This window comes from Macaca mulatta, chromosome 4 (genome assembly GCF_049350105.2).
Source record: "Macaca mulatta isolate MMU2019108-1 chromosome 4, T2T-MMU8v2.0, whole genome shotgun sequence".
NCBI lineage: Eukaryota > Metazoa > Chordata > Mammalia > Primates > Cercopithecidae > Macaca > Macaca mulatta.
The window spans coordinates 149318060-149344555 of NC_133409.1; the positions used below are offsets into that span (position 1 = coordinate 149318060).

The 26496-nt window shown below is 45.9% G+C and overlaps 2 protein-coding genes across 3 annotated transcripts; both read right to left on the reverse strand.

Annotated features, from left to right (window-relative positions):
* Positions 1 to 359: 359 nt before the first annotated feature.
* On the reverse strand, positions 360 to 9615 carry BRD2 (bromodomain containing 2). 2 transcript variants are annotated; one of them, XM_015136093.2, is made up of 13 exons: positions 8883 to 9615; positions 7056 to 7359; positions 6709 to 6801; positions 6317 to 6454; positions 5631 to 5769; positions 5330 to 5544; positions 4861 to 5235; positions 4222 to 4350; positions 3780 to 4031; positions 3403 to 3665; positions 1533 to 1837; positions 1202 to 1324; positions 360 to 1088 (listed from the first exon to the last, which is right to left on the reverse strand). In XM_015136093.2, exons 4-13 carry the CDS (start codon positions 6425 to 6427, stop codon positions 952 to 954), a joined length of 2049 nt encoding a protein of 682 aa, XP_014991579.2. In that variant the 5' UTR covers positions 6428 to 6454; positions 6709 to 6801; positions 7056 to 7359; positions 8883 to 9615; the 3' UTR covers positions 360 to 951. The 2 variants fall into 2 exon arrangements, with proteins under 2 accessions (XP_014991579.2, XP_001115854.2); XM_001115854.4 differs by lacking the exon at positions 6709 to 6801.
* On the reverse strand, positions 9373 to 11794 carry LOC144340457 (uncharacterized). The gene is made up of 3 exons (XM_078000320.1): positions 11402 to 11794; positions 10605 to 10630; positions 9373 to 10218 (listed from the first exon to the last, which is right to left on the reverse strand). Exons 1-3 carry the CDS (start codon positions 11643 to 11645, stop codon positions 9838 to 9840), a joined length of 651 nt encoding a protein of 216 aa, XP_077856446.1. The 5' UTR covers positions 11646 to 11794; the 3' UTR covers positions 9373 to 9837.
* Between the last annotated feature and the right edge of the window lie 14702 nt (positions 11795 to 26496).

Consider the following 26496-nt stretch of genomic DNA (forward strand, 5'->3'; position numbering starts at 1 on the left):
TCACTGTGTTCACCAGGATGGTCTCGATCTCCTGACCTCGTGATCCACCCGTCTCAGCCTCCCAAAGTGCTGGGATTACAGGCTTGAGCCACCGCGCCCGGCCCACAGAACTATTTTTCATTTAAACAAGAGCAAATTGTAGACCTAAAGATTAGTTCTAAGCACTCAGTTTACAAAAGTGAGATGGATTTATTAAAAACACAGCAAAAGCCTACTGGTTTAAAAATTAAAACAATCCAATTACAGGGTAGCTATTGCCTTTTCTCATTGCAAGAATATTTTCTTCAAAATTATCAAGACAATTCTTATGATGTTCCTTTTGAAACACTACAAAAACAAATATTAAGGTAACTCAAAACTTGAATAATATTTTCTTTATTTACAAGTTAGAATCAACAAAGACAGTCCAGGGGACCAAATGGGGAGATGACTGAAACCCCCAGGGCCCCAAATGGAGCGGAAGGAAAAAGGGAAAACAGAGTAGAAAAAAAAAGTCAACGTAAAAAAAGAGCTCCCCCTTCTTCCCTCCCCGTGGAGGCTGAGGGGACCACGGCCCCACCCTTCCCCCCAGCCTTACCTAGCTTAAAATAAATTAGAACAAACAACCTCAAAACAGGGCCCTTAGAAGTGAATAGGGCAGCTATGGCCTCAGGTAACTCTACATCAGGGCTTTGCACATTCCCACCCTTGCCCTGCCCCATTTTGAATGGGGGCTCTGTGTCCAAGAGATCACTCCCCAATGGGGCTAGGAATTCAATGTTATTTTGTCCATGTCCCTCCTTCAGTAAATGTCCCTGCATCCCTCCCCCACTGCAGAGCCAGCTCTCCTAGAGGGGGGTGGGGGGGTTTGAGATGAAGAAGTGTCACAGCAAAGGGGGAAAGGGCAGGTGGGGCAGGGTGGTCTAGGGGTCCGGTCCTGCGGAGCCTTCCTGCCCCATCTGGCCTGACCCCTTAGCCTGAGTCTGAATCACTGGTGTCTGAAGAGGACGACGATGAAGAGGAGGAGCTGGAATCTGAGCTGGAGCTGGAAGCGCTAAGGCGTGACACTGCTACTTGCTGTGCAGAGGATGACTCTGTTTTCTCATTCACTGCAGAACAAATTTGAAAGTTAAAGACGTTCAAGTCTGAATCTTCAATTGTCAGTAAGAGTCAGGAAGGCAGGATGCAGTCAATCGGTAGTGGCCTGTAAGTATGTACTCACCTTTCTTGGGGGGCTTTTTAGTGGAATTGAGCTGTCCGCTGACATCTTGTAACCGCTTTTCTAATTCCCGCTTTTTCTCCAAAGCTAGTTCCTCCTTTGTCTTTCCCACAGGCTTCTTAATGGCTAATGAAAGAAATTTATCAGGATACATTAAGATTGCCCCCAGTATCTTATTATGGGTCCCTAGGTTCCCAAGTTCCTTTCCTGAACATGAGGAGTCAACCAACACATCCCATTATCCCGGGAGCTGACAATCCTGAAAGCAAACAGACCCCATTATCTTTCCTAATCTGTCCTCAGAACCACGAGATGAACCTCATTTCATACGTACTGTAGGGCTTCCGGGGTTTCTTACGCAGGCAGGAAAGGACATAGCGCTCAAGCTCTCTAAGTGTGGATGGCTTGAGTGTTTCAAAATCAATCTCAATCTCTTCTGGGTTTGAATCACGTAAAGAGGGCTCCCTGGCTTGGATTATATGCACAACTCGGCCCAGCTTCTCCCCAGGTAATTTGTTGATGTCCAGGCTCAGCTGCCGCTTCTCATCGTAACTCATGGGCCTGCTCTCTTCCTCCTCCTCTGAATCATAACCTGTAGGCAGGGCAGGTGGGGCTGTCTTTGTGGCCTTTTTGGGGAGCCTACGGGCAAAAAGAGTTGTCAGCCAAAGAATCTTCATTAACCTCTCCTAGTATGTTCCCACTGTTATAATTCAGTGATCCTATTTCCTACCCAGAGTGGAGCTTCTGCTTTTCCATTCAATGGCCAAGTCAGAGGTGGGGTACTGGGACACTGTATAGTGAAACAGTGTTTTATGGAACTCTTACCTGCCAAGCATTTTATTACATTTACTTTAGGCTTTCAAAACTTTATACAGGAATACCTCTTGGAAACAGAAAATTCTGAATTTGGTTCCAGACCATTGCAATAAGGTGAGTACCAAAATAAAATGAGTCACATTACTTGGTTGTTTGGCACTATGTTCTTGACTGTAAGTGGGCAATAGCATTAGGTCTTTAAAAAGACAATGTACGTACATACCTTAATGAAAAACTACTACTAAAAATGTGACACAAAAACATGTTGGAAAAACTGTTGACTCGCTCCATACAGAGTTGTCACAAATCTTCAATTAAAAAAAAGCTGTAATTTCTAAAAAATCTCCATGAGGTGAAGCACAATAAAACAAGGTACACCCATTTAGGTATACTGGTATGGGTCTTTCCACTCCCTAAAACACTACCGAACTACACCATGGGCCAGGTGCAGTGCCTCACATCTGTAATCCCAGCCCTTTGGGAGGCCAAGGCTGACAGATCACTTAAGGTCAGTTCAAGACCAGCCTGCCCAACGTGGCAAAACCCCGTCTCTACTAAAACTACAGAAATCAGCCGAACACTAAAACTACAAAAATTAGCTGGGCTTGGTGGCGCAAGCCTGTAATCCCAGCTATTCGGGAGGCTGAGGCAGAACCGCTTGATCCCAAGAAGCCGAGGCTGCCATGAGCCGAGATGATGCCACTGCACTCCAGCTTAGAGTCTAAAACAACCAACAAAAACACACCAAAAAACCAAAAACTGATACGCCACTAAAAACAAAAGTCTAGACTCATTGATTTAGAGTAACAGGCAAACTACATGGCCCAGGGAACAAATCTTATCTGCCACTTGTCTTTGCAAATAAACTTATTGAAACACAGCCATCTTCATTTGTTTCTAGCTTATGGCTTTCAGAGTTCATTGTCAGAGTAGCTGTGAAAGACCCTATGACTCCCAAAGCCAGGGGTCCCAACCCCCAGACCACTACCCAGTCTGTAGCCTATTACTGGCCCACACAAGAGGTGAACAGCAAGCATGTGGGCATCACTGCCTCCTGTCAGATCAGCAGAAGCATTAGATTCTTGTAAGAGTATGAACCTGTGAACTGCATGTGGTAGGCATCTAGGCTGCATGCTCCTTATGGGAATCTAATGGCCCAATGATGTGAGGTGTAACAGTTTCATACCAAAAACCATCCCCTCAAACCCCGAGTGGAAAAATCTGTCTTCCATGGAACTGGTCCCTGGTGCCAAAAAGGTTGGGGACCAATGCTCAAAGCCTACTGTATCTGTTAACTGGCCATTTAGAAAAATCTTTGCAAAGAGAGATGGCATCCCCTGGAGAGAGAGAAATAGCCCAACTAGTCTCTGCTTCCTACTCTAACTCACTTGGTGCCACTTCCTCCAGAAGGTCCAAAGCCAGAAGGGCCTAAAGCAGCACTGCCACCCCCACTGCCACTTGCTTTCTTGGACTTCTTGGGCTGAGGTGGGCGGGGTGCCCGAGGCCCCTTGTCATCATCATCGGCCCCAGCTCGGCCTCGATGCTTCTCTGCCTTCCGTTTCTTCTTTTTCTCTTTTTTCTCTCTTTTCCTCTTGGGCTTAGATATTGGACCCTGGGACAGAGCAGCCAGTTGTTCGTGCACTGCCCGAAGCTACAGAAAAAAGAAGTGGAAAAAGTAAATAAAGATAAAAAGACAAGAAGAAAAAATCAGGACAAAAAGCATGAACCTCTTACCCAGTAAAAACTTTTAAGAGTGACAAAATACCTGTTCCTGTAGTTCTGCTAACCGATGAGCCCTTTCTTCCTCCGAGTCTGAGCTTTCACTCTCTTCTTCTTCCTCCTCGTCGTCCTCATCTTCCTCCTCCTCTTCCTCAGAGGAGCTCTCACTGCTACTTTCCTCACTGGAGGACTCTGAAGATGATTTGGCCAAGCCAGGGGGCATGGCAGTAGAGACTGGTAAAGGCCCTGGTTCCAGTGGTTCATCTGGCATCTTGGCATAACGGAACTCAAATACATCCTATAAAGAGGCACAAACTCAAAACTATGCTGATGAACAGTGGGTGCCCTGCATACCCAGCCACCAAGTGATACAGCTCCAATTTACAACTGTACAGAACAGCGAGACCCTCATGTTGAGGCTACGCAGCACAGATGACAAAATAACTCCCCACACCATTTATTTTTCCAACTCCAACCTTTCCGCTCACCTGAAGCTTTCGTGCCATTGCCACAACATCGTGATCTGGGGGATTGTACTTATAGCAGTTGGAGAACATAAGCCGTACATCAGCAGCAAACTCCTGTGCATCCCGGTAATCACGGTTCTCCATCTTCCGCTGCAGAAGGAGGCAGCATCAGAAGCTGCACAGGCAGGAAGACTCACCTTTCCCTGCCAACCCCAGACACCACAAGAAGAGCCCTCTCTTGAGAGCACAGTGGGGATGACCTTAAGGATCTGTGCCCTGGGGTTCAAGTTTGAAGTCAAAGGAATTTGGGTGGGTTGAAGAGATATTTATGTCTAGAAAAAGAAATCATTTCTAAGTGACAGAGAAGAGGTGGCCTATGACTGTCTTTCCACCCCATAACTTCCTTAACCCAACACTGCCACAACATTAGTACTTAATTATAAACAGTATTGTTCCCAAGACAAAGAAACCCCACCCTACTGTTTCAAACTCCAGAAAATATGAATTCTCAAACACCAGACCTTTTTTCTGTTCTACTATTTTATAAAAGTAAACTGCCAAGAACCAAAGACTGCTGTGTGCCCACATAAGGCTACTTAATGTTTTGCACCTAGGCTCCCATCACTGCCTGAGCATCCCATCTGCCCATGCAGTGGGTACCTTGACAGTGCTGAGGTCCATGGGGTGCTTAATGATGTCATGGTAGTCATGCAGGCCAAGTGCAGAAGCATCCACTGGTTTATAGAAAGGCCAAGCATAGGCAGCATGCTTCTTAGAGAGTAACTCCTTCAAAATGCCATTGCAATGTTTTAATTGTTCTGAAAGCTTTCCTTTCTTAGAGCTCTGGTGTTGTTGCTGAGAGTCAGGCAAGTCTTTGCGTGGGGGCTTGATGGGGCGACCACTCTCTCTACGCATAGGGGGAAGCCGTGCTGCTTTAGGCTCAAGACTCCCAGGAGGGCTAGCTGGAGAACCAGGAGCCAGGATGGCTGTAGGTGTAGGGGTGGTAGTATCTGCTTTCCGCTTTACACCTTTTTTCTGCAGAAAGAAAGATAAGGAATCTATTACTCCAAGCCCACCTTACTTAAGACCCTTGCCTCCCTGCTGCCCAGAGGAAATCCACAGATCATACCTTGGCAAGAGGCTGGGCTGGAGGAGCTGCAGTAACAGCAAGGAGCGGGGGTCCAGCAGAGTGCAGGGACTTGAGAAGTGGAGAGGAAATGACTGATGGGTGGGGAATGTTGAGGACAGTGGTAGGTATCTCAGGTGGGGGAGTATACAGGGCTGCGTGTGACACAGAAGAGACGGCAGGCACCTGATGGGCACTGGTAACACTGCCCTGGAGTGCTAGGAAAAAGGAAAAAAGCAAGTATAGTTTGATTCTCTTTCCCCTATCTTTAGGTGTCCATTTGCAAAACTCCTACTCTTCCTACCTGCCAACTTGGCCCCCTTCTTGTGGCTGTTCTTAGGGATGGTCACCACCAGTTCTTGTTCTTCTTGTGGCATTGATGCAACTTTCTGTAGGAAGATCTTTTCCAGAGTTTGTGCCATTAGGACAATATCATCAGTGGGCTATAAGAACACAGACAACAATGAAGAAAGTTAAAAAAAATGCCAACAGAAGATAGACATACACCATCTTTCTCAGAGGCATTCAGACTCTAGGCCATTACCATACCCCCCGCAAGTCACCTTGTCATCAAATCTTGAAGAAAATTTCCTACTCCAGGCCACTACTAATTTCCACTTTCTCTTAACTGTGTCTCCCAAAATACTGAAGAAGAAAAAACTACATGGTCCTTTAAAGTTCAGAAGGAATTAAGAGCTGAAAAGAAAAGAGATCCCTAGTCTACTCAGGTCTCTGGTGCTCTCTAAGAAATAGGGCCACCACCCCCCCAAGTATGAAGTGTTCTACTTAAATAACCTTTAACTGGAGCTCTGGAAGTCACATCACTGTGTTCAATAGTACCATCTAGAATCAGGTTTTGAAAACTGACTACTCTACCTGGGTAACACCCTTACTAGCAAAGCATTTAAGCTTTATGTAGACAAAGTGTCTAGCAATAATAGAAGTCACTGTTTATCTGCATCTGCTAAATGAACACACAGAAAAACTCACCTTGTTGTAAATGTAACAGTTGGTGAACATGGTATTAAAATCTTGCATACACTCTGAGGCAGCCCAATAATAACTGTTTTCAAGTCTCCTCTTAATAGTACCCATGTCCATAGGCTGTTTTATGATTTTGTGATAATCCTAAATAGAGAAATGTTAGGTCAGAACCATAGGAAAATAAATGCTTACAGACACTACGGATCCCCGACTCTCTCTCTCACACACACACACCCCCCCCCTAAGCATCAAAGGAATATTTACTTAAACTGCGGCCCCAGTTAAACTGTGGGACAAAATAAATAAATATTCTTGACACCCACAGGGAGGCCCCTGCTGCCTTTCTCTAACCACCCACCTCCCACCCACTCTGGAAACTTCCCATCCTGTGACATTACCTCTGGGGCTGGCTATCCATGGGCTGCATGAGGGAAAGGAAGAAGCTAAGAATTTTGGCCACCGTGGTCCTCTCCCCAACCCGAGGTGGGAATCTGTAAAATGGAGCCAGGGCACAAAAGTTAAGGAAGGACACATGGAGGGCACAAGGAAAGATGCCAAGATAGTTACAGCAAGCGGTCGGATCAATCACAAAGGACCAAGAATCCAGAAATCTGGTGGCTAACTGCCCTACAGGGGAGAAATGGGAACTCCCTAGGGGCCGCAGCATCTACACTAGGCAGACCACCCCCATTCACACGCAGTCTTGCTCATCCCATACCTCCCAGGCTCCAATGTCTCTACTCACCGGTAGACCCAGTTTGACAGCATCCACAGGCTGCCGGAATGGCCATGCAAACTGATGTTTCCACAGAGCCTTCATCACTACCTTGTGTAGGTATTGCAGCTGGTTGGTAACTCGTCCTGGCTTTTTGGGATTGGACACCTCTGGGGGTGGTGGGTTGGCAGGGGTCAGTTGCAAAGCAGGCACCGAAGCCATTGTGGGGCTCTCAAATCCCTCATACAAGAGGGAGGGTTTTCGAATCCTTTTCCCTGGTGCCGCTGCTTCTGGGCCCAGCCCCAGCAACCCTGCATTCCCTTCCCCAGGGAGCCTGTAAAGATGGGAAACAAAATTAGGGCAATATCGTGCAAATCAGAAAAAAGTGCATTTGCACAAAGGTCTAATAAATCCAGGTGTTGGCCCTAGTGAGGTGGTTGCACTTATGCCAAGTGATTTAAGCAGAAACAATATCCAAACAATCTGTGGAGCTTTTATTGCTGGCCCTGCCGTTCTTTTATTAGTATTTTTAGTATACTATCTAGATCCCACCTTCTGAACTCTAATGACTTCTTTTTCGTATTTTAAACTCTAAAATTGTTTCTGATAGGGCACAATATCTCAGAACTACAGCCCTATGGGGATGGGGCTTAAGCAAGATGGGAGGAGCTAAGAAACTCAAACCCCAAGCTTCCTCCTCACTGGGGGGTTTGGTGGTTGCCATGGTGGTTGAGCGCTGGTGAAAAGAGGAAGAGAACAAATTATGGACATAGAAAATTCCATAAAATGCTGGTAAGACATCGAATAATCCACCTAGATAGAAGAGAGAGCACCATCTTCCACAAGGTCTGGGTAGTTAACGCCACAACAGAACATGGACTAAAAACTCAAATGAAAAACCATACCAACTTAAAAAACACCCAGACAAGGAAGCATTTGTCAGACTTCACAGCCCGAAACTGCCAAGCCCCCAAAATTATTCGCACCAAATGAAAGTCTCCTCACTCCAAGAAAGTCAAAAACCCGTACAAAACAGTCAAGGTCACCAAGTGATAGCCCCCTTCCACCCACCCACTACACAACACGATTCCACTACCAGTTCCCCACTATAGCACCAACTCCAGACACCAAACGCCAACAGTGGTTCATCTACAGTCCCTCAGGTGCTCCTCCGATGAGTTTCCTACCACCTAAGATTTAAGACATTATATGGGAATCTCATTGTTTACAACGCAGTGCTGAACGAGGAACCTTAGATCTACCCTCCTGCTCCGAACGAAACCCCTAACATTAGGAAAAAACAATGCCTCCACCAACAAACACCACATACAACCCACTCGCCCAAAGAAAACAAAAGATTTAATGCCATATCCTGGGCATTAGGAACCCGCAGACTTGGAGAGTGATCCCTTTACCCTTCTCCGGGAATCCCCGTTGCCAGTCCCTTAAGCTATCACCATGGCAACCCTACAGAGCGCTAGAGGTGGCCGTGAATCCCCCCTAAAAAACTATGACAAACCGCCGCTAGACACCAGACCCCATCAAACGCCAGAGCTGCTGTCCACCCTCACTACACTCCACCGCCAAACTAGCTCTGCCTGACTCGGTGAAGACTGGGCCACGGCGGCATCAAGTGTATAAAATGACAACCTGTATTCCCCTCCATGCGCAGTAGCCGGGCCGCCACCACCGTTCCAAAACCGTCGCTCAATGCCCTCCGCGCGGCCGAGTCAACAGCCGCGCCGCCAAACAGCAGCGCGCCGGGGCCGCTCCGTACTCCCCCCGAGCACGGCGCCCCACACCCCTGTGCCGCCGCCCGCAACATCCCCTTCCCACACGCGGCTCCCGGGAACGTACTTGTTGTGAGGGGTCACGTTTTGCAGCATCTTGACCGCAGGGAACCGGCGCTGCCCTCAGCCGCGGGAAGTCCGGGTGGCCTCGGTTCCCCTCACCGCCCGGTCCAGCATAACCCGGTAAGTACGGGGGAGGCCGTTCCTCCTGGGCCTCCAGGCAACAAACCCCCTGCCGGACCGGCACGAAAGCAGTCTCTTTGGGGCCTCTCGGAGAGCTCCAGGCAGCTTGGCGCGCTCTGCAGACGGCGGACAGCAAGAAAATGGCGGCGGCCTCCGCTGAGGCGGGCGACTAAGGAGGGACTGACTCTTCAAAGGACGGTCCCCGATCTCAGACACCGTCGTCGATATAGCCCGCTGTTGCTCTGCAGGGATCCCCTCTTCTTGTCGGGAGCCTACGGGGCGGACGAGGTCCCGTTTCGTTCTCGGATGGAGGCGGATGAACACGAAAAGTGGTTTAGGGAGCCGCCGCCTCCATCTTTGAAATCCTCTTGAGGGCGGAGTAGAAGGGGAGGACAGACTCCGAGGATTGGGCGGGGCCCGAAAAAGGGGAGCTTCAGGGGCTTCTATGGGGTCTGTACTGTCCGCTGGGACCAGTCATAGGCCGGGACGAAGGCCATTTCCAAGCGGATGGAGGTGGATTGTAATGGCGGCCCCGGACGACTCGAAGGCTCTGTATCAGTAGGCAGAATCCTCCAGCTCGTTCTAGAGGCTGCTCCACTCCAGCGCGAAATGGCGCCGCCGAGCCCCGCGCCAGCCCTTTATATATAGGCGGGGAGGAGGAGCTTCGCCGCTCATGCGCGCCACCCCGCTCGAGATTTCCCCCACCCCCTCCGCGCGCGCGCGCTCGCTCACGCGGGTTAAGAAGCTGAGTCGAAGGGGAAGGAACACCTCTCCGCGGGAGCTTTTCCTATTGGCCAGCAGCAACGATGACGTCATAAACTTCATTTCCAAGGTGTCAGTCACCAGGCAGAAGAGTGCCGCAGAGACCCACAGGGAAGTGGCAACCCGCCACATCTCCAAGCCAATTGGCTGAGCTGTGGTCCGCCGAATCCAGGCAAAGAGGATGGTTGGAAGGGGTGCGGAAGCCATCGCCCCACAGCCTCCAGCACCCTCTCCCCGCCTCCCCTTCCAACAAAGTCTTCCCAGGCTTCCATGCACAGCACAACTGGAGACTGCCAAGCTCGGGCAGGTCGTGCCATTCGTAGCTCCTCCATTGGCCAGACCGGCAGGGAAACGGGAGGGGTCGCGTGGGCGTAGCCTGCCTGGGCCCTCCAGGGGTGTGGCCGCAAGACGCCCGGCGGGTGGTGGTTCTCGGCGGCAAGGCAGCTGCAGCGAAGAATCTGAAACGAAGAAGACGACGCCATCTTAGAAGCCGCGGCCTGTTCCTCTATGGCTAACAGCTACGGGCTTCAGAACGGCGACGAGGGGATCTAACGTTTCCATGCCCCACAATGTAAAACACAGGCTTGCTAAAGTCTTAAAATACTCCACTCCCTCCCCCAAACCAAATATGGAAAGACAAGAGCAAAACACTCATTATTTACTGTTTAGTCCCAAAGACTACAAAAGCTAGAATACGTCTCCCAAATTTGCACGTCCAAGCGCCTTTCTAATCCCTCCCCCTCACACCTACGGTTACCAATACATTTCTGCTCGTTCGAAAAAACCTCGGCAACCCTGAAGTGGGATTAAAATCTCCAAACGCATCCAATGTAACCCACCTCACCTCTTCCTCAAACTCCATTCCGGCGTCTGGCTCAGAGCAGAAAAAACAAGTCCTGTGAGGGGTGACTTAGGGAAAAACCCTCCCCCTCCAGGCGGGCTCGGACCTTTCCCCACACGCCACACCACCCCTAAGGATATCCGCCTCTTAGGGGCCCTCCGCCACGGGGGCGAAAGAACCCCCCCGCCCCCCCACCAGGGTCCGGAGTCCTCCCCACGGAGCGGCTGGTCCATCGGTCAGCGCCAGGGAGGAGGGCGAGCGGAGGAGGCGGCGGCTGCGGCTCAGACTAGCCCTCCCCCTCCTCCCCTCCTCCCCTCCCCCCGGCCGTCCGCCTCCGAGGAGGGGCAGGAGCCATTTTGGGAGCTCAGTTTCGCCCCCTCCCCCCAACTTACTCAAGTCTTCCTCATAACTTGGTTATCTAAATAAGGGTACAGACTCTATGAATAAACCAGAGCCCAAAGTCTGGATCTCCAGAGCATCTCTGGGGCCGTCCCCACCCCCTTACAAGAGAGTGAAAGGATTTCCCCCACCCGAGAAAACCTGGGCTTTGGCGGGGCGTCCCCTCCCCCGTTTCCCCTTTCTTCGCTACCAGGGAGAAAGCAAACTTGTGTACCTATCAGGGAAAAGTAATCAGCGTAGGTGAACAAATACACGGTAAGATTCCCCCTCCCCCGGGAAGGACTCGTGAGGGCCTAGGTCCTTTAGCTGCAACCATGCCACCCTCCCTCCTCTGCAGTAGCCCTTCAGCTCCAACCTCGGTTACTGCGTCTAAAATGGCCGCCAGTCTCCTGTCTTCTTACCCCCTAGTAGGGCAAACCCGGGGAGGGCGGGGGAAAATGAGCATCGGGAGAGCAGAGTCCCCTTCCCCCAGCCAGGGATCAGGCCTTGGCCCCCAAAAGTACAAGCGGCCCCGTCCGGGTGGCTGCAGCAGAGAGGGCAATGACACAGCAACTTTGCAGAGGCCTCCTCCCCTCCCCCTAGTGGCCCAACCGCCCAAATCCGCTTTTCTCCACCCGGGCTCTGCAGGCCAGGACAGAGGCCCATCAGGGGACCGGCCGTGGAAGAAGAACTTAGCAGGCTGAGAAAATACCAGGCCTTAGAAAGGAAAAGGGCAGCCAGACATTGCTCTCGTTTATTCCCTGCATTCCGGAAAATCACTGCCTCCCGATCCTCTATCCTCCCTTCCCCCACATGAGTCACCAGGGAGGCTACTGCTACTCAGTAATTTGGGAAAGTAACTCTTTTCCTCCTTTCCGTTCCCTCCCCCGCAGTACACAAGGAGAGAACTGTTCAGGACTGGGGGAGGGGATGAGGGAGGCGAGGGAAGAGGCCACCCTGGAGAAACCCGAAACCTTGGGAGCTGTGAAATCATTCCAGGTCCCGAGCCTCCCTCGCATCTCAGACCACGCTTTCTAGACCCCCTACTGCCAGCACCCACCTTGGGCCTGGTTTCTGTTCCTAAGCAGACCTCAAGCTTTCAGCTTGTGAGACCCCCAGCCTGGAGTAGACACGTGCTCAGTAAAGATCCTACAGGGGCAAAAGGCCCCACAGGCCGTGTCCACGTGAATGCACACAAATTCGGTAAGCGACTCGAAGCGTAACCTCCAGCCTGCAGTGTGACCACTGGAGCTCCCCTACCGCGAACACAAAGGGCGCACAGCAATGCTCCCTCCAAAGGCTCTGGGGAGAAAAGAAGTTGGCGCCTGGGAACCACCTCAGTTCACAGCCTGGGTGGCCAACTCCTAAAGCATTCACATCCACGGGTAGGGGCCACAGCCACCACTCCTCAGCCCACCGCCAGGTCACCCCTCCCTCGGCCTCCGATGGATCCCTTCTCACCTGGCTCCCGGCTGCTGTACCCCCAGGGGACGAATGGAATGGGGGGGCCACACCGCCCCCTAACCCTTTTGCCCTCCAATTGGTATGGAGGCATGAGGCTGGCCATTCCCATCCCCCCCCCAGTGGCCCTCTCCCGCTCGCCCCCCTCTACGCTCCCATTGGCTGTAAAAGGTTTGAAAGACAAATCTTCCCACTCTCAGCATTCTTTTCTGAACCCCAAGAATCCCCCTCCCGGACTCCCCACCATTGGCTAAGCACTTGACTGACAACATCTCCGCCCCACAAGGGCCCCTTCTCACCTGGATCCTAAAGCCTTCCAGGGGGCCTCCAAAGTTGCCCTCGGCTTGGTACGGGGTATGTAATCCGGGGTGTCAACCCCCCCCGGAAAACGAAGCCGTGTTGGGGGAGGGGGCGTAGCCCCCAGCCCCTCCCTTCCCGAACGGGCTGGGGGGTGGGGAGAGCACCCGGGCCGCGCGGCCACGTCAGCAGCGCCCAGATTGGCTGACGGGGGTCACGTGCCCGCTGCCCCCCCCCAAGCCACGAGGGCCAGTTTTCCGAACGTTCCTGGGGGTCGCGCAAGGGGCCAAGGGGGCCGCATGGCCCAGGCCTATGTCCTGAAACCCAGAGCGCTATAATGCTGCTGCTTGTCCATATCCCCAGCTTCCTATCCCGCAGTCCTCGACTCTGTCCCCCCCACTCGCCTCTCCATACGGGTTCAGCATGGCTGCCGCAGACCAGGAACACGCACAGCGCAGGCGCAAGGGTGCGCCCTGACTGGGGGAGGGGAAAGGAGTGCCAGAGGCGGCGGGGAGAGCCGTAGTGCGCAGGCGTCCGGGCCGGAATCGCAGCTCCGGCGGCGGGGCTCGGAGCGCGCGAATTTGGTTGGGCGGGGGAGCCGGCGCCCTGGCGCCGACCGCCTGCCTCAGCGCCCCCTCCACCACTACCCGCGGCCTAGCTGGGTAGCCGCGGGCGACCAGGCTTGTTTCCTTCTAGGTGGGTGTAAAGTGCACCTTGGCTGGTCTTGGCCTGAAACCAGCGGAAGCGCGCGCCAGGAAACTTGTCAGCGGAGGAGAATGGGGCCTGGACCTGGAGATTTGAGGGTCTGCAGAGAGGGGCCCCTTTCCTGGTGTCGTGTGGTGCGACCACTGGACAGGGCGTTTCTCGCCCTCGTCGCGCCTGCCGCGCGGAGAGATGAGGTGCGGACCGCAGACATGGACTTCGTATTCGGCTTTGGTCTTAGGCAGCCTTACAATTCCTCCGTGCCATGAACCTACGCTAGACTTTTCATTAGTGAGACCTGTGAGTCCCTGGACCGCTCTATCTTGTACGATATTTACCAGCTGATCACTTTTCTTTCTCTATCTCGAAGTGGACCGTTTAAACCTCTTATACTCTTAAAGTTACGACCTCTACTCTCTCAATCTTGAGTGAATCCCCCCAAAATTTTGGAATTGGTAACATAAAATGTTATGGTGTTTCAGTTGCCAGCTAAAAAGTAAGCCTTTATTTTGTCCTTAGCCGATAACCTCTCCCTTGATTACCCAGAGTAAGGTCTAGATTTTCACGCTGCAGACCCTAATCTCTCCTCACCGACAGATGGCACCTCACAGAACAGAAAGGCCAACTTGCAGAACTGGCTTCCCATTTCCCACCTGCAAACTGGGTCAAGTGTGTATTCCTTTACCATTTCACTAGAGGTCCTCCCTTGGGTTTAAGGAAATCCTTTACTATTGACCTGGTCAACCTTCTCTATTACCCGGAGGCTCTCTTCCTTTCTCCGCCCTTTGACCTTTTTAACTTTTCTCTTGGTTTCCCTGCTGACAAAAAGAGAACAACCCTCTCAATCACCTGCCCTCTTAGAGACTCATTTCTCTCAGCTCCCTTGCACAGCCAAGACCTGAAATTGAAATTATCCTTACTATCTCAATTCTTTGTCACCCTCTCTCTCCCCATCCCCACTCCTCAAGCCACCTCTGTCAGGCTGCTATCACCAAAACTTTTCTGGCAGATGTCACCAAGAACCTCCTAAGTGGCAAAGTCAGGAGGCACTTTACAGTTCTCACCTTATTTGACCTCTGAGGCATTAGACATTTGATCATGTTTCCTTCCTGACATTCTCTGTACCCTTGACTTCTATGACCACTCTCACTTGTTTCTTTTTCTATTTGTCTAACTGTTCCTCTCCAGTCTCAGTGGGTTTTTCTTCCTTAGCCCCTTTTTATGTGTTGATGTTTGCCGTGATTCTTGTTTGCTTCTAATTCTGTTCAACTTCTCTAAGTAATCTGACTCCATGGCTCAAAGCCTCTCAAGTCTGAATCTTTAGTTCACACAGCTCTTTAAGCTAAACTTCCTACTAAATATTCCCACTTGGATAACTCTCAGACACCAATATGTTCAAAATTGATGCAATCTCTATACACTCTAGACCTGCTCTTTCTCTTCTGTTATCTCGAGTAATGGCGGCTATTTAACCCCAAAGCCTGTAATCTGGGAGCCTGTTGTTGATTTCCTTTTCTCATACCCTTACAGACTCATCATTTTGCCTCTTAACTATGCATCAACTCACCCTTCTATCCTAGTTCTATCACCTGAGCTGTACCAACAGTGTCCTAAATTATCTCCTAGACACATGGCTATTTGGATTTAAATTAATACAATTTTAAATTTAGTGTCTCAATATACTAGCCATATTTTAAGTTCTCAATTGCCACATGTGAGTAGTGGCTGTCATATGGGAAAGCACAGATTATTGAACATTTGTGTCATTGCAAGTAGTTTTTTTTTTTTCCTGATACGGAGTCGGAGTCTTGCTCTGTTGCCCAGGATGGAGTGCAGTGGCGCGGTCTTGGCTTACTACAACCTCTGCCTCCCGGGTTCAAGCAATTCTGCCTCAACCTCCCAAGTAGCTGGGATTACAGGCGCCCGCCAGCACACCCAGCTAATGTCTGTATTTTTAGTAGAGACGGGGTTTCACCATGTTGGCCGGGCCAGTCTCGAATTCCTGACCTCGTGATCCACCCACCTCGGCCTCCCAAAGTGCTGGGATTACAGGTGTGAGCCACTGCGCCCAGCCTCATTGCAAGAAGTTCTATTGGACAGTGCTGCTTTAGACTTTCCTCTCTGCCTCGGCCACAATACTGCCAGGAGAAAGCTTTCCAAAATATAGCCCTGGCCATAGCTCTCTTTTAAACTCTATGTTAATTCCTTATTGGCTATGTGATGAAGTCCAAATTCCTGTGTTTGCGAGAACAGTCTGCCTAGCTTTCCAGCCTCATGTCTAACCACTTCCTCTTGGGCCCTATATTCCAGCTGTATTGAACTGTTTCCCAGACGCATCATTTTGTTTCATGCCTCTGTGTTTTACACATATGCACTTTTTTTATGGAGTAGACTTTTCCCCAATCTATGTAAGCCTAAATAACATCTCTGAAAACATCTCTGTTATCATTGAAGTTGAGCTGACTGCTCATTCTTTGGTGTCCCTTACCCTTAGGATTTTACTTTCCACAGTGAATGGCATTTATGTGATTACATGTTTCTCTCCAGTACTAGGCCTTGATTTTGAGAGCAGGGCCATGATATATTTTTCTTGCTTTGCTTTTTTTTTTTTTTTTTTTAAATATCCTCAGGTCCTAGCACAGTATCTGGCCAGTATTAGCTTCTCACAAGTTGAGCAAATATTGAGGTGAATTGATGTGTAAGTAAGTATGTGACTTAGGTAAGATTGAAATGTGTATATTTTATGGGGTGCCATGTATAGGGGAAGAATCATAGACAAAATTATTGCCTTCAGACATATCTGAGACATTAGAATTATGTGAGGAAAGACAGAAGTAGAACAGCACAGGTTATTGTCACAGAGAGTAGTCTAGTCCAATCTGGCCAGAACATAAGCTACAAGAAGTAGAGCAGGAGAAGAGAAAATGGGAGGTAAATGTATATTGGAGAACATATTATGGAAGGTTTCCGGTGCTGTTAAGTTTGGAACCAGTGGGGAACCACTGAAATTTTTTGAGTAATGACTTGATCAGAGTTATGTTGTTAGATAGGAACTCTGTCTTCCAGTGGCTGGCACTGTCTATGTTAATAAACATCAAATTAAAATGTTAGGAGGTCGGAAAGAGATGTGATTGGTGATACAAAACATTTATTGAGTAGTTAAAATGTGTTGGGTACTGTGATGAGTACTTTACATGTATTAACTCTTTTAATCCTTATAACCCTGTAAAGTCAATACTAATATTATCACCCTCAGTTTTCAAATGAAACAACAGAAGCAAAGGACGGGTTAGTCTGTTTTCTGATGCTATCACAGAATACTCACAGACTGGGTAATTTATAAACAGTAGTTTATTTGGCTCAGTTCCAGATGCTTGGAAGTCCAAGAGCATGACATTGGCACCTGGTGAGAGCCTTGTGCTGCATCATCCCACGGCAGAAGGGCAAACAAGCACATGAGATGGAGAGAGAATAGGGGCCAGAACATACCCTTTGTTTGTTTGTTATTTTACTTTTTATTTTATTTTTTTTGAGACGGAGTTTCGCTCTGTTGCCCAGGCTGCAGTGCAGTGTGCAGTGGCACGATCTCGGCTCACTGCAAGCTCCGCCTCCCGAGTTCACACCATTCTCCTGCCTCAGCCTCCGGAGTAGCTGGGACTATGGGCGCCCACCACGCCCAGCTAATTTTTTGTATTTTTAGTAGGGACAGGGTTTCACCGTGTTAGCCAGGATGATCTAGATCTCCTGACCTTGTGATCCGCCTGCCTCGGCCTCCCAAAGTGCTGGGATTACAGGCATGAGCCACCATGCCCTGCCTCAGAACGCACCCTTTTAAATGGGAACCCGTACGTACCTACATTAATAGCATTAATCCATGAGAGCAGAGCCCTCATGACCTAATTAGCTCTTAAAGGTCCCAGTTAAAACTGTCAAAATGGCAGTTAATTTCAACAAGAGTTTTGGAGGGGAGATTCAAACCATAGCAGATAGTATTTACCTAAGGTCACACTTTTAGTAAGTAGCAGAACTGGGATTTGAACCCAGCTGACTCTGGGTGGTATATTATTCTGTTTACTAGGCACAACAGGGAATTTAAGATCCAAGATTGAAGTTAGATAAAAAAAGATTAGGAAGAGTAGATTTGAGAGTCACCTTTGAGATGATATTTGAATCAACCGTGAAGGTAGCCGAGGTTTATAAAGGAGCGGGTATAAAAACAATTTAGGATAAAGGATTGAGCTTTGGGTTACATCTTCATATAGGGAGCAAGAATAGGAAGTGGAACCAGTGGAAAATCTCAAACAAGAAGCAGCAGAGCAATATAATGTGAGGAAGCTAGAACAGGAGATGGTTCCAGGAAGGATTTCATGTTTATTGAATGACTGATTAAATCAGGACTCCTTAAGCTTTTTATGTGCCATTAGCTTTTTTGGCAGTTTGGTGAAGCCTTTGGATCTTGTCTGATGATATTTGTAAATGCATAAAATAAAATATAAACTATAGTTATCAAAATACAGTGGTCCCCCCTTAACTGCAGTTTCACTTTCTGTGATTTCAGTTACCCAAAGTCAACCTTGTCTGAAAATAAGTACAATAAGATACTTTGTGTATGAGACAGAAAGACCATATTCACATAATTTTTATTACAGTAGAATTGTCCTATTGTTAATCTCTTCCTGTGCCTAATTTATAAATTAAACTTTATCATAGGTATATCTATGGATAGGAGAAACTGTGTAATTACATTTGGTGCTATGTGGGGGACACTACTATATTTAAAGAAATGTGTGATCTAGTAGTATGTGTTTCTGTATTAATACAATAGTGTTTCTTTATTAATACATTAAAAAGCATGATTTATTGGCAAGTTTAACAACTCCCATAATTTTAAGTGATATTTTAAGATGTCTGTAACAACTATAATGTGACATGAAAATATTAATTGATGGTGTTTTCTATTGATGACAGTGTTACAGCTGCTGGCTGGTACTGCAAAGATTTATTTTCTACATTCTTAAAATTAAATTTCAATGAGAGTTTTTTGAAAATAAAGTTGACTTTTTTTATTCCATCCAAGTTTATGGACCTCTGAATTCTTTTTCTTTTAGAAATTTTTTATTGATACATAATCATTATACATATTTAGGGGGTACATGTGATATTTTGATACATGCATATGATGTGTAATGATCAAATCAGGGTAATTAGGATATCCATCGCCTCAAACATTTATTATTTCCTTCTGTTGGGAGCATTTCAAATCTACTCTTCTAGCTATTTTGAAATATACAGTAAATTAATGTTAACTGTAGTCACCCAGCTGTGCTATCAAACACTATAGAATTTATTCCTTCATTTTAACTATATTTTTTGACCATTAATGAATCTCACTTCATCCCTCTTCCACCTCCACCCTTTCCCAGCCTCTGGTAACCATCATTCTACCCTCTACCTCCGTAAGATCAACTTTTTTAGCTCCCACATATGAGAACATGTGATATTTTTCTTTCTGTGCCTGACTTATTTCATTAACATAATGACTTCCAGTTCCATCCATGTTGCTGGAAATGACAGGATTTCATTCTCTTTTATGGTTGAATAGTATCCATTGTATATATATACACCACATTTTCTTTATCCAGTCTTTTCTTGATAGACTCTTAGATTGATTCCATGTCTTGGCTACTGTGGGTAGTGCTGCAATAAACATGGACATGTACACATCTCTGATATATTGATTTCCTTTCTTTTGGCTATATACCCAGCAGTGGGATTGCTGAATCAGATAGTAGATCTATTTTTAGTTGTTTGAGGAATCTTTATGCTGTTTTCCATAGTGGCTATGTTAATTTACATTTCTGCCATCAGTATATGAGCATTCCCCTTTCTCTGCATCCTCATCAGTATCTCATCTGTGTCTTTTTGATAATAGCCAATTTAAGTAGATTCAGATGATATCTCATTGTGGTTTTGAGTTGCATTTCCCTTATGATTAGTGATGTTGACAATTTTTTCATATGCCTGTAGGCCATTTGTATGTCTTTTGAGAAAGGTCTATTCAGATCTTTGCCCATTTTCAAATAGAGGATTATCTGGAGGATTTTTGCTGTTGAATTTGAGTTCCTTATATATTGTGGTTATTAATCCCTTATCAGATGGATAGTTTACACATATTTTTTTCCCATTCTGAAGGTTGTCTCTTCACTCTGTTGATATATATTCTAGTTATTAATCTCTTATCAAATGGATAGTTTGCACATATTTTTTCCCATTCTGAAGGTTGTCTTTTCACTCTGTTGTTTCCTTTGCTGTGGCAGAAGCCTTTTAGCTCGATGTAATTCCGTTTGTCTATTTTTGCTTTCTTGCCTGTCCTTTTGAAGTCTTTAACCAAAAAATGTTTGCTCAAAGTCTTGAGCATTTCCCCAGTATTTTCCTACAGTAATTTTTATAGTTTCAGGTCTTACATTTAAGTTTTTAATCCATTTTGATTTAATTTTTGTATTTGATGAGAGATAGGGGTCTAGTTGTATTTTTCTGCATATTGTTATTCAGTTTTCCCAGTACCATTTAATGAAGAGTGTGTCCTTTTCCCATTGAATATCTTGGTACCTTTGTTGAAAATCAGTTGGCTGTTAAGATGTGGATCTATTATTTCTGGGTTCTTTGTTTGGTTCTGTTGGTCTATGTATCTGTTTTTATGCCAGTACCATGCTCTTTTAGTTACTGTAGCTTTGTAGTATATTTTGAAGTCAGTTGGTATGATGCCTATAGCTTTGTTCTTTTTGTTTAGGATTACCTTGACTATTTGTGTCTTCTGTGGTTCCATATTAATTTTAGGTTTGTTTTTTCTCTTTCTGCAAATAATGGATTTGTATTTTGGTAGTAATTGCAACAAATCTGTAGATTGATTTTGGTAGTACAGTCATTTTCACAATACAAATTCTTCCAAAGACATAGGATGTCTTTCCATTTTTTTGTGTGACCTCTTCAGTTTCTTTCCTCAGTGTCTCATAGTTTTCCATGTAGAGATCTTTCACCTTCTTGGTTTATTCTAGATATTTTATTTTGTGTTTTTTTTGGTGGTGGAGGGGTGTTGTAGCTATTGTAAATGGGATTACTTTCTTTGATTTCTTTTTTCACTAGTTTACTGTTTGTATCCAGAAGCATCATTAATTTTTATATGATAATTTTATATCCTGCAACTTTACTGAATTTATCAATTCTAAGAAGTTTTTGTGTGTGTATGTGGAACTTTTAGTTTATAGATTTGTATGTTTACTTGTTTAATGTCTATTTTCATTAGACTTTAAGTGTGATGATGGCAGGTATCTGTTACACAGCATACTGCTAGACCCATAGAAGGTGGCCAATAAATATTTGCTAAATAAATGAACTTTTCTGAGTCGCAGTTTTCTTGTTTATATAATGGAGATAATACATTATAACCTTGTAGAGTAGTTGTAAAGATTACTGTATCATAGTAATGTCACTAAAAGGGAAGGATGAATATGGGTATGGAGAAATATACTGAGGTAGAAATAAGAATAAATGTGGGAGCTGGATGGCTAGGTTTGCTCTCTCAAACAGGAGGTGGCAGGGAGTAGGAAGAAAACGGTAGTTGACAAGGAGCTTGGGAAGGACCTAGAATGGAATTGGAAGGGTAGTAGAGTACATAGGGAAGGCTGTGGAGGTGTAGAATGGCTCATAGAAACTGGGTGCGGTCGCTCATGCCTGTAATCAAAGCACTTAGGGAGGCCGAGTCAGGTGGATCACGAGGTCGGGAGATCAAGATTATCCTGGATAAGATGGTGAAACCCCATCTCTACTAAAAATTAAAAAAAATATATAAATTAGCCGGGTGTGGTGGCACACGCCTGTAGTCCCAGATACTCCAGAGCTGAGGCAGGAGGAGAATCACTTGAACCCGGGAGGCAGAGGTTGCAGTGAGCAGAGATCGCACCACTGCACTCCAGCCTGGACAACAGAGCGAGACTCTGTCTCAAAAAAAAAAGAAAAAAAAGAATGGCTCATAGATAAGCCTGATAAGATGACAAGATTTACCTTTGAAACATCTGTGTTAGAAGAGACAATCCATCACTATCACCTGCAGGCTCTTCCATTCTCAGTTCAGCACCTTCAGAGACTGGTAGCCCATTTGTTCATCGAGTGAAAGGTCACTTGGTGGTGGATATAGATACATACATACATATATATATATATATCTATATCTATATATATATATATATCTCCACTATATATATATAACCGCTCTATATATATCCACTATATATATATATCTACTATCCATTATATATAGAGAGAGAGAGAACACCCTCCCCTAAGGTCCTTGCAGTAGAAATGAGGTGACTATGAAACAGACATAAATGGAAGAGAATAATACAATTAAAACAGTATAACACAGGGTGCTTTGGAAACGTACTGAAGAGGCGATTAATCTCAACTCGGGGTTCAAGGAAGGCTTCCTGAGAGGAGCGAGATTTCACCTGAAAGGACATATAGAAGTAGGTAAGTAGACTTCAGGTCATTAAGGGTCATGACAAGGAAAGTAGATCATTAAGAATCATGGAGGGTTTTCATGCAGAAGTATAATATGATCAACTAAGCATAATAAAAATATCCTTCTGGCAGCACTGTGGAAAATAATAAGATTGGAGAGAGAGAGACCAATTATAAGAAAGTTGCAATAATCCAGTGAAAACCAACCATTGAAGGCCTGGACCAGTGGGAATGGAAAGAAAAGAAAGGAAGGTTTGAGAGCTATTAGAATTCTTAGGACAGAGGCCGGGCGTGGTGGCTCAAGCCTGTAATCCCAGCACTTTGGGAGGCCGAGACGGGCGGATCACGAGGTCAGAAGATCGAGACCATCCTGGCTAACACCGTGAAACCCCGTCTCTACTAAAAATATAAAAAAAAAAACTAGCCGGGCGAGGTGGCGGGCGCCTGTAGTCCCAGCTACTCCGGAGGCTGAGGCAGGAGAATGGCCTAAACCCGGGAGGCGGAGCTTGCAGTGAGCTGAGATCCGGCCACTGCACTCCAGCCCGGGCTACAGAGCAAGACTCCGTCTCAACAAAAAAAAAAAAAAAAAAAAAAGAATTCTTAGGACAATTGAATGGGAAGGTTTGAGGAAGATTGGGTTGTCAAGGATGACCCACGTTTGTAGCTCAGGTGGACATCTTGTTATTCACTGAAGTCTTAAATATAGGAGAGGAGTTGGAATATATTGGGAAGGGAAAGTGATGAATGTACTCTTGTAATCTTGCGATGGAGATACATTCAGAGTAGCAATTCCTAACTTTATTTGCCTATGGAATACCTAATTAGAATTCATTATTGAACCATCAGTTTTATGAAACATAATATAAAATAGAAAACTCACCAATTTTTTTAAACTAATGGCACAGTTTGAAAATTATAAGATACTGCTTTTCATCTAAAACTTCATTCTCTTAGACATTTTTGAGATAATTAGGAGAAATGAACAGATTGGGTTAAATGAAGTTAAGTAACTTTTAATTTTGTTGGTTGTGGTGATGGCATTATAGTTATGTTAAGAGAAAGGTTATTATCTATTATAGATATGCCTAAAAATATTTTCTGGTGAAATGTAATGGCAGAATTTCTTTAAAATACTCCAAAAAATGCAGAACAATAGATGAAACAAGAATGGAAGAATAGTAAATGTTGAAAAATGTTGAAATTCATGACAGTACATTGGAGTTTATTAGATTTTTCTCTTCTGTGTGCGCTTGGAGCTTTTCAGAGTAAAATTTTAAAAACTTTTTAGTCAGATTCAAAGGAAATTAGTGGAATATATAATTTTAAATTAATAAATCAATATTGAATCATACGATAAATGTAATTTGAATATGTGGTAAGACAAGTGACAGACCAGAGATCATCAAGTAGATGACAAATGTCACCTAAGTAGTTAGTTAGGAAATGCTGTTTGAGCGTTAATACACAGATTTAACCTTATGTTTATGCCTCGGATGATCTCATACAATATCTGAGATGCCATATGTTGAAAATAGCTGTATTGAGGTGGTTACTTTTCTTTTTTTTTTTGAGACGGAGTCTCGCTCTGTGGCCCAGGCTGGAGTGCAGTGGCCGGATCTCAGCTCACTGCAAGCTCAGCCTCCCGGGTTTACCCTAGTCTCCTGCCTCAGCCTCCCGAGTAGCTGGGACTACAGGCGCCCGCCACCTCGCCCGGCTAGTTTTTTGTATTTTTTAGTAGAGACGGGGTTTCACCGTGTTAGCCAGGATGGTCTCAATCTCCTGACCTCGTGATCCGCCCGTCTCGGCTTCCCAAAGTGCTGGGATTACAGGCTTGAGCCACCGCGCCCGGCCGAGGTGGTTACTTTTCATAGGATTCTCCCTTCTCTAGGAATAGCTCTAATCCGTAGGGCTAATACTGTACCTGGCCACAACCAATGAATCCAGTGGTACACACCTAATACAAGCTGAGCCAGTCAGAGAGTCTCTCCCAGCAAAGCAAAACATGAAAGATAAAGAGGCATGAGGCCTTTGCAGGTTGAGCATATTAATGGCAACTCAACTCCTGCTTCTAAGGTCCCTGTGGCTATTCTACCTGAGGTTAGCTTATTCAACTATTACTTTCATTTCATGAGTTAGATCAGTATCTTTCCTATAAATCCTCGTTTTTAAAATTTAAGTTGGCCAGAATTGGTTTCTATTGCTTGCAAATAAAATAGACTTATTAAATATAATAAATTGTTGCATAATAAAAATATAAATGTGTTTGATGTTGCATTATGTCTATGTGAAAATAAATTCAAAAATAAATGATTGCCATCATCAAACTTACTTTTTTTATTTCTTGAGGAACGCTATTATCTTGTGAAGAATACAGTTTAAGAACTGCTGTTGCATAGCATCCAAGTGAATTTGACCAGAAGCGGTTGGGATATGGGTAGTGTGGAACTCAGTAAGATCTGAGCTGAAGAGGTAAGCTTGGAAAACATTAGCAAATGGGTGGTAACTGAAGGCATGTGGGAGTAAATGAGATCATCCAGGGCAAGTGTATAGTGTAAGAAGAGTAAAGGTTGAGGACAAAACTCCAGGGAATACCAGTACTTAAAGGGTTGCTGAAAGAAAGGAGTCCCAAAGGGACTGAAAAGGGGATGCCAGAAAAGTAGGAGGAAAAACTAGGAGAGAGTGCCATCAGGGATGCCAAAAATTTGACCAATTTAGGAGATAGGGTATGGCCAACAGTGTCAAATGTTGCAGAGACTGTAGTTCATTTGATTTGGCAACACAAAAGTATTGGTGAACAACTGCATTGTTGAGAGTTAAAAGATTAAATGGCAAATATGAGAACCGGGCCACAGTTGCCCATGACTTTTCCAAGAAATTTGACTCTGCTAGGGGGAAAAATAGAGTCTTATTTTATTTTATTTTATTTTATTTTATTTATTTTATTTTATTTTATTCTATTTTATTTTGAGACGGAGTCTTGCTCTGTCACCCAGGCTGGAGTGCAATGGCACGATCTCGGCTCACTGCAACCTCCGCCTCCCGGGTTCAACCGATTCTCCTGCCTCAGCCTTCCGAGTAGCTGGGGTTACAGGCATCCTCCACCACGCCTGGCTAATTTTTTTTTTTTTTTTTTTTTGTATTTTTAGTAGAGATGGGGTTTCACCACTGACCTCATGATCCGCCCGCCTCACCTCCCAAAGTGCTGGGATTACAGGCGTGAGCCACTGCGCCCGGCCAAAGAGAGTCCATTTTTAAATGCTAGAGAGGGATAGCAGAGCTGAGTGTTAGAAAACCAGAGCCTCCTGGATTTACCAGTGCTGTGCCATTATTTTCAGAGGCATTCATAGCTAATGACAAAGTAGACAGTGAACTACTACAAGGCAGAACTGGCTGCCTTGCTCATCTCTTGCCCACAATTATCACTTTCCAAACTGATGAGAGACTATTCCTGAGATACTTATGATGGAGGTAGTTGGGAGGTCCTGGTGGGGAAGGATTACATAGAAGGAAGAGTAGTTATACATGTTTGAACTTGTTACCATTTAAACTGTGATTATAGAAGGGGTGAATGGAGTTAACCACCACTCACCATAGCCTTGGTGAGGGATGGTTATGTTTCTCCTCACCTTGGTCTTGTCTACACTGTGCTCCCTATGGAGAATTTGGACCCCTCTGCCTTGTTCCTCTCACCCAGAGAAATTGCAGTGTCTGTTGTACCTATTCCTATGCCCTTCCACCCAGCCTATTTCTCCTGTTCTTCCCCAGATCTCCTTCCAAACAGACTGGTGTAACTGGCACAAAATGTTTGTTAACTGATTGCCAATCCAATAATAAGGGGACTGAGGTTCTTCTTTGAAGGGTGGGTTTATGTGGGGTTTCCATATCAATTCTGACCACATGTGTAGAGCATCATTCAGCACCCTATGGGCTTTTAGCACAATCTTGCCTACCACCTGTTTTAAAATGGCCTAAAAGCTAAGAATGGTCTTCACATTTTTAAATGGTTGGGAAAAAAAAAAAGCAAATGAAGAATATTTCGTGACACATGAAAATTACATGAAATTTGAATTTTAGTGTCCATAAATAAAAAGAGGGCTGAGGACAAAACTCCAGGGAACACCAGTATTTAAAGAGTAGCTGAAAGGAAGGAGTCTATGAAGGAGACTGAGAAGGAGATGCTCAAGAAGTGGGAGGAAAAGCTAGGAGGAAACTAGGAACACAGCCACGCTCCTTCATTTACATATTGTGCATGGAGGCTTTCGTGCCACAGTTGAGTACTCATGACAGAGATCGGATAGCCCACAATGCCTAAAATATTTGCCATCTGGCCCCTTACAGAAAAAGTTTGCTAACCCCTGATTTAGGACTCTAGGTGGCTGTGTCCCATATGTCTCCCCACTGGTAGTCTCATAAACTTCTTTTCTGCTGTCCCGAGGGGCCTGAATCTCCCCACTGCCAGAACCACTGATGGGTTAGTCCCTGAATGTTGGGATACTGGGAAATGTTCTTTTGGTTTTTGGAAGGTTACAATGATTTCCAA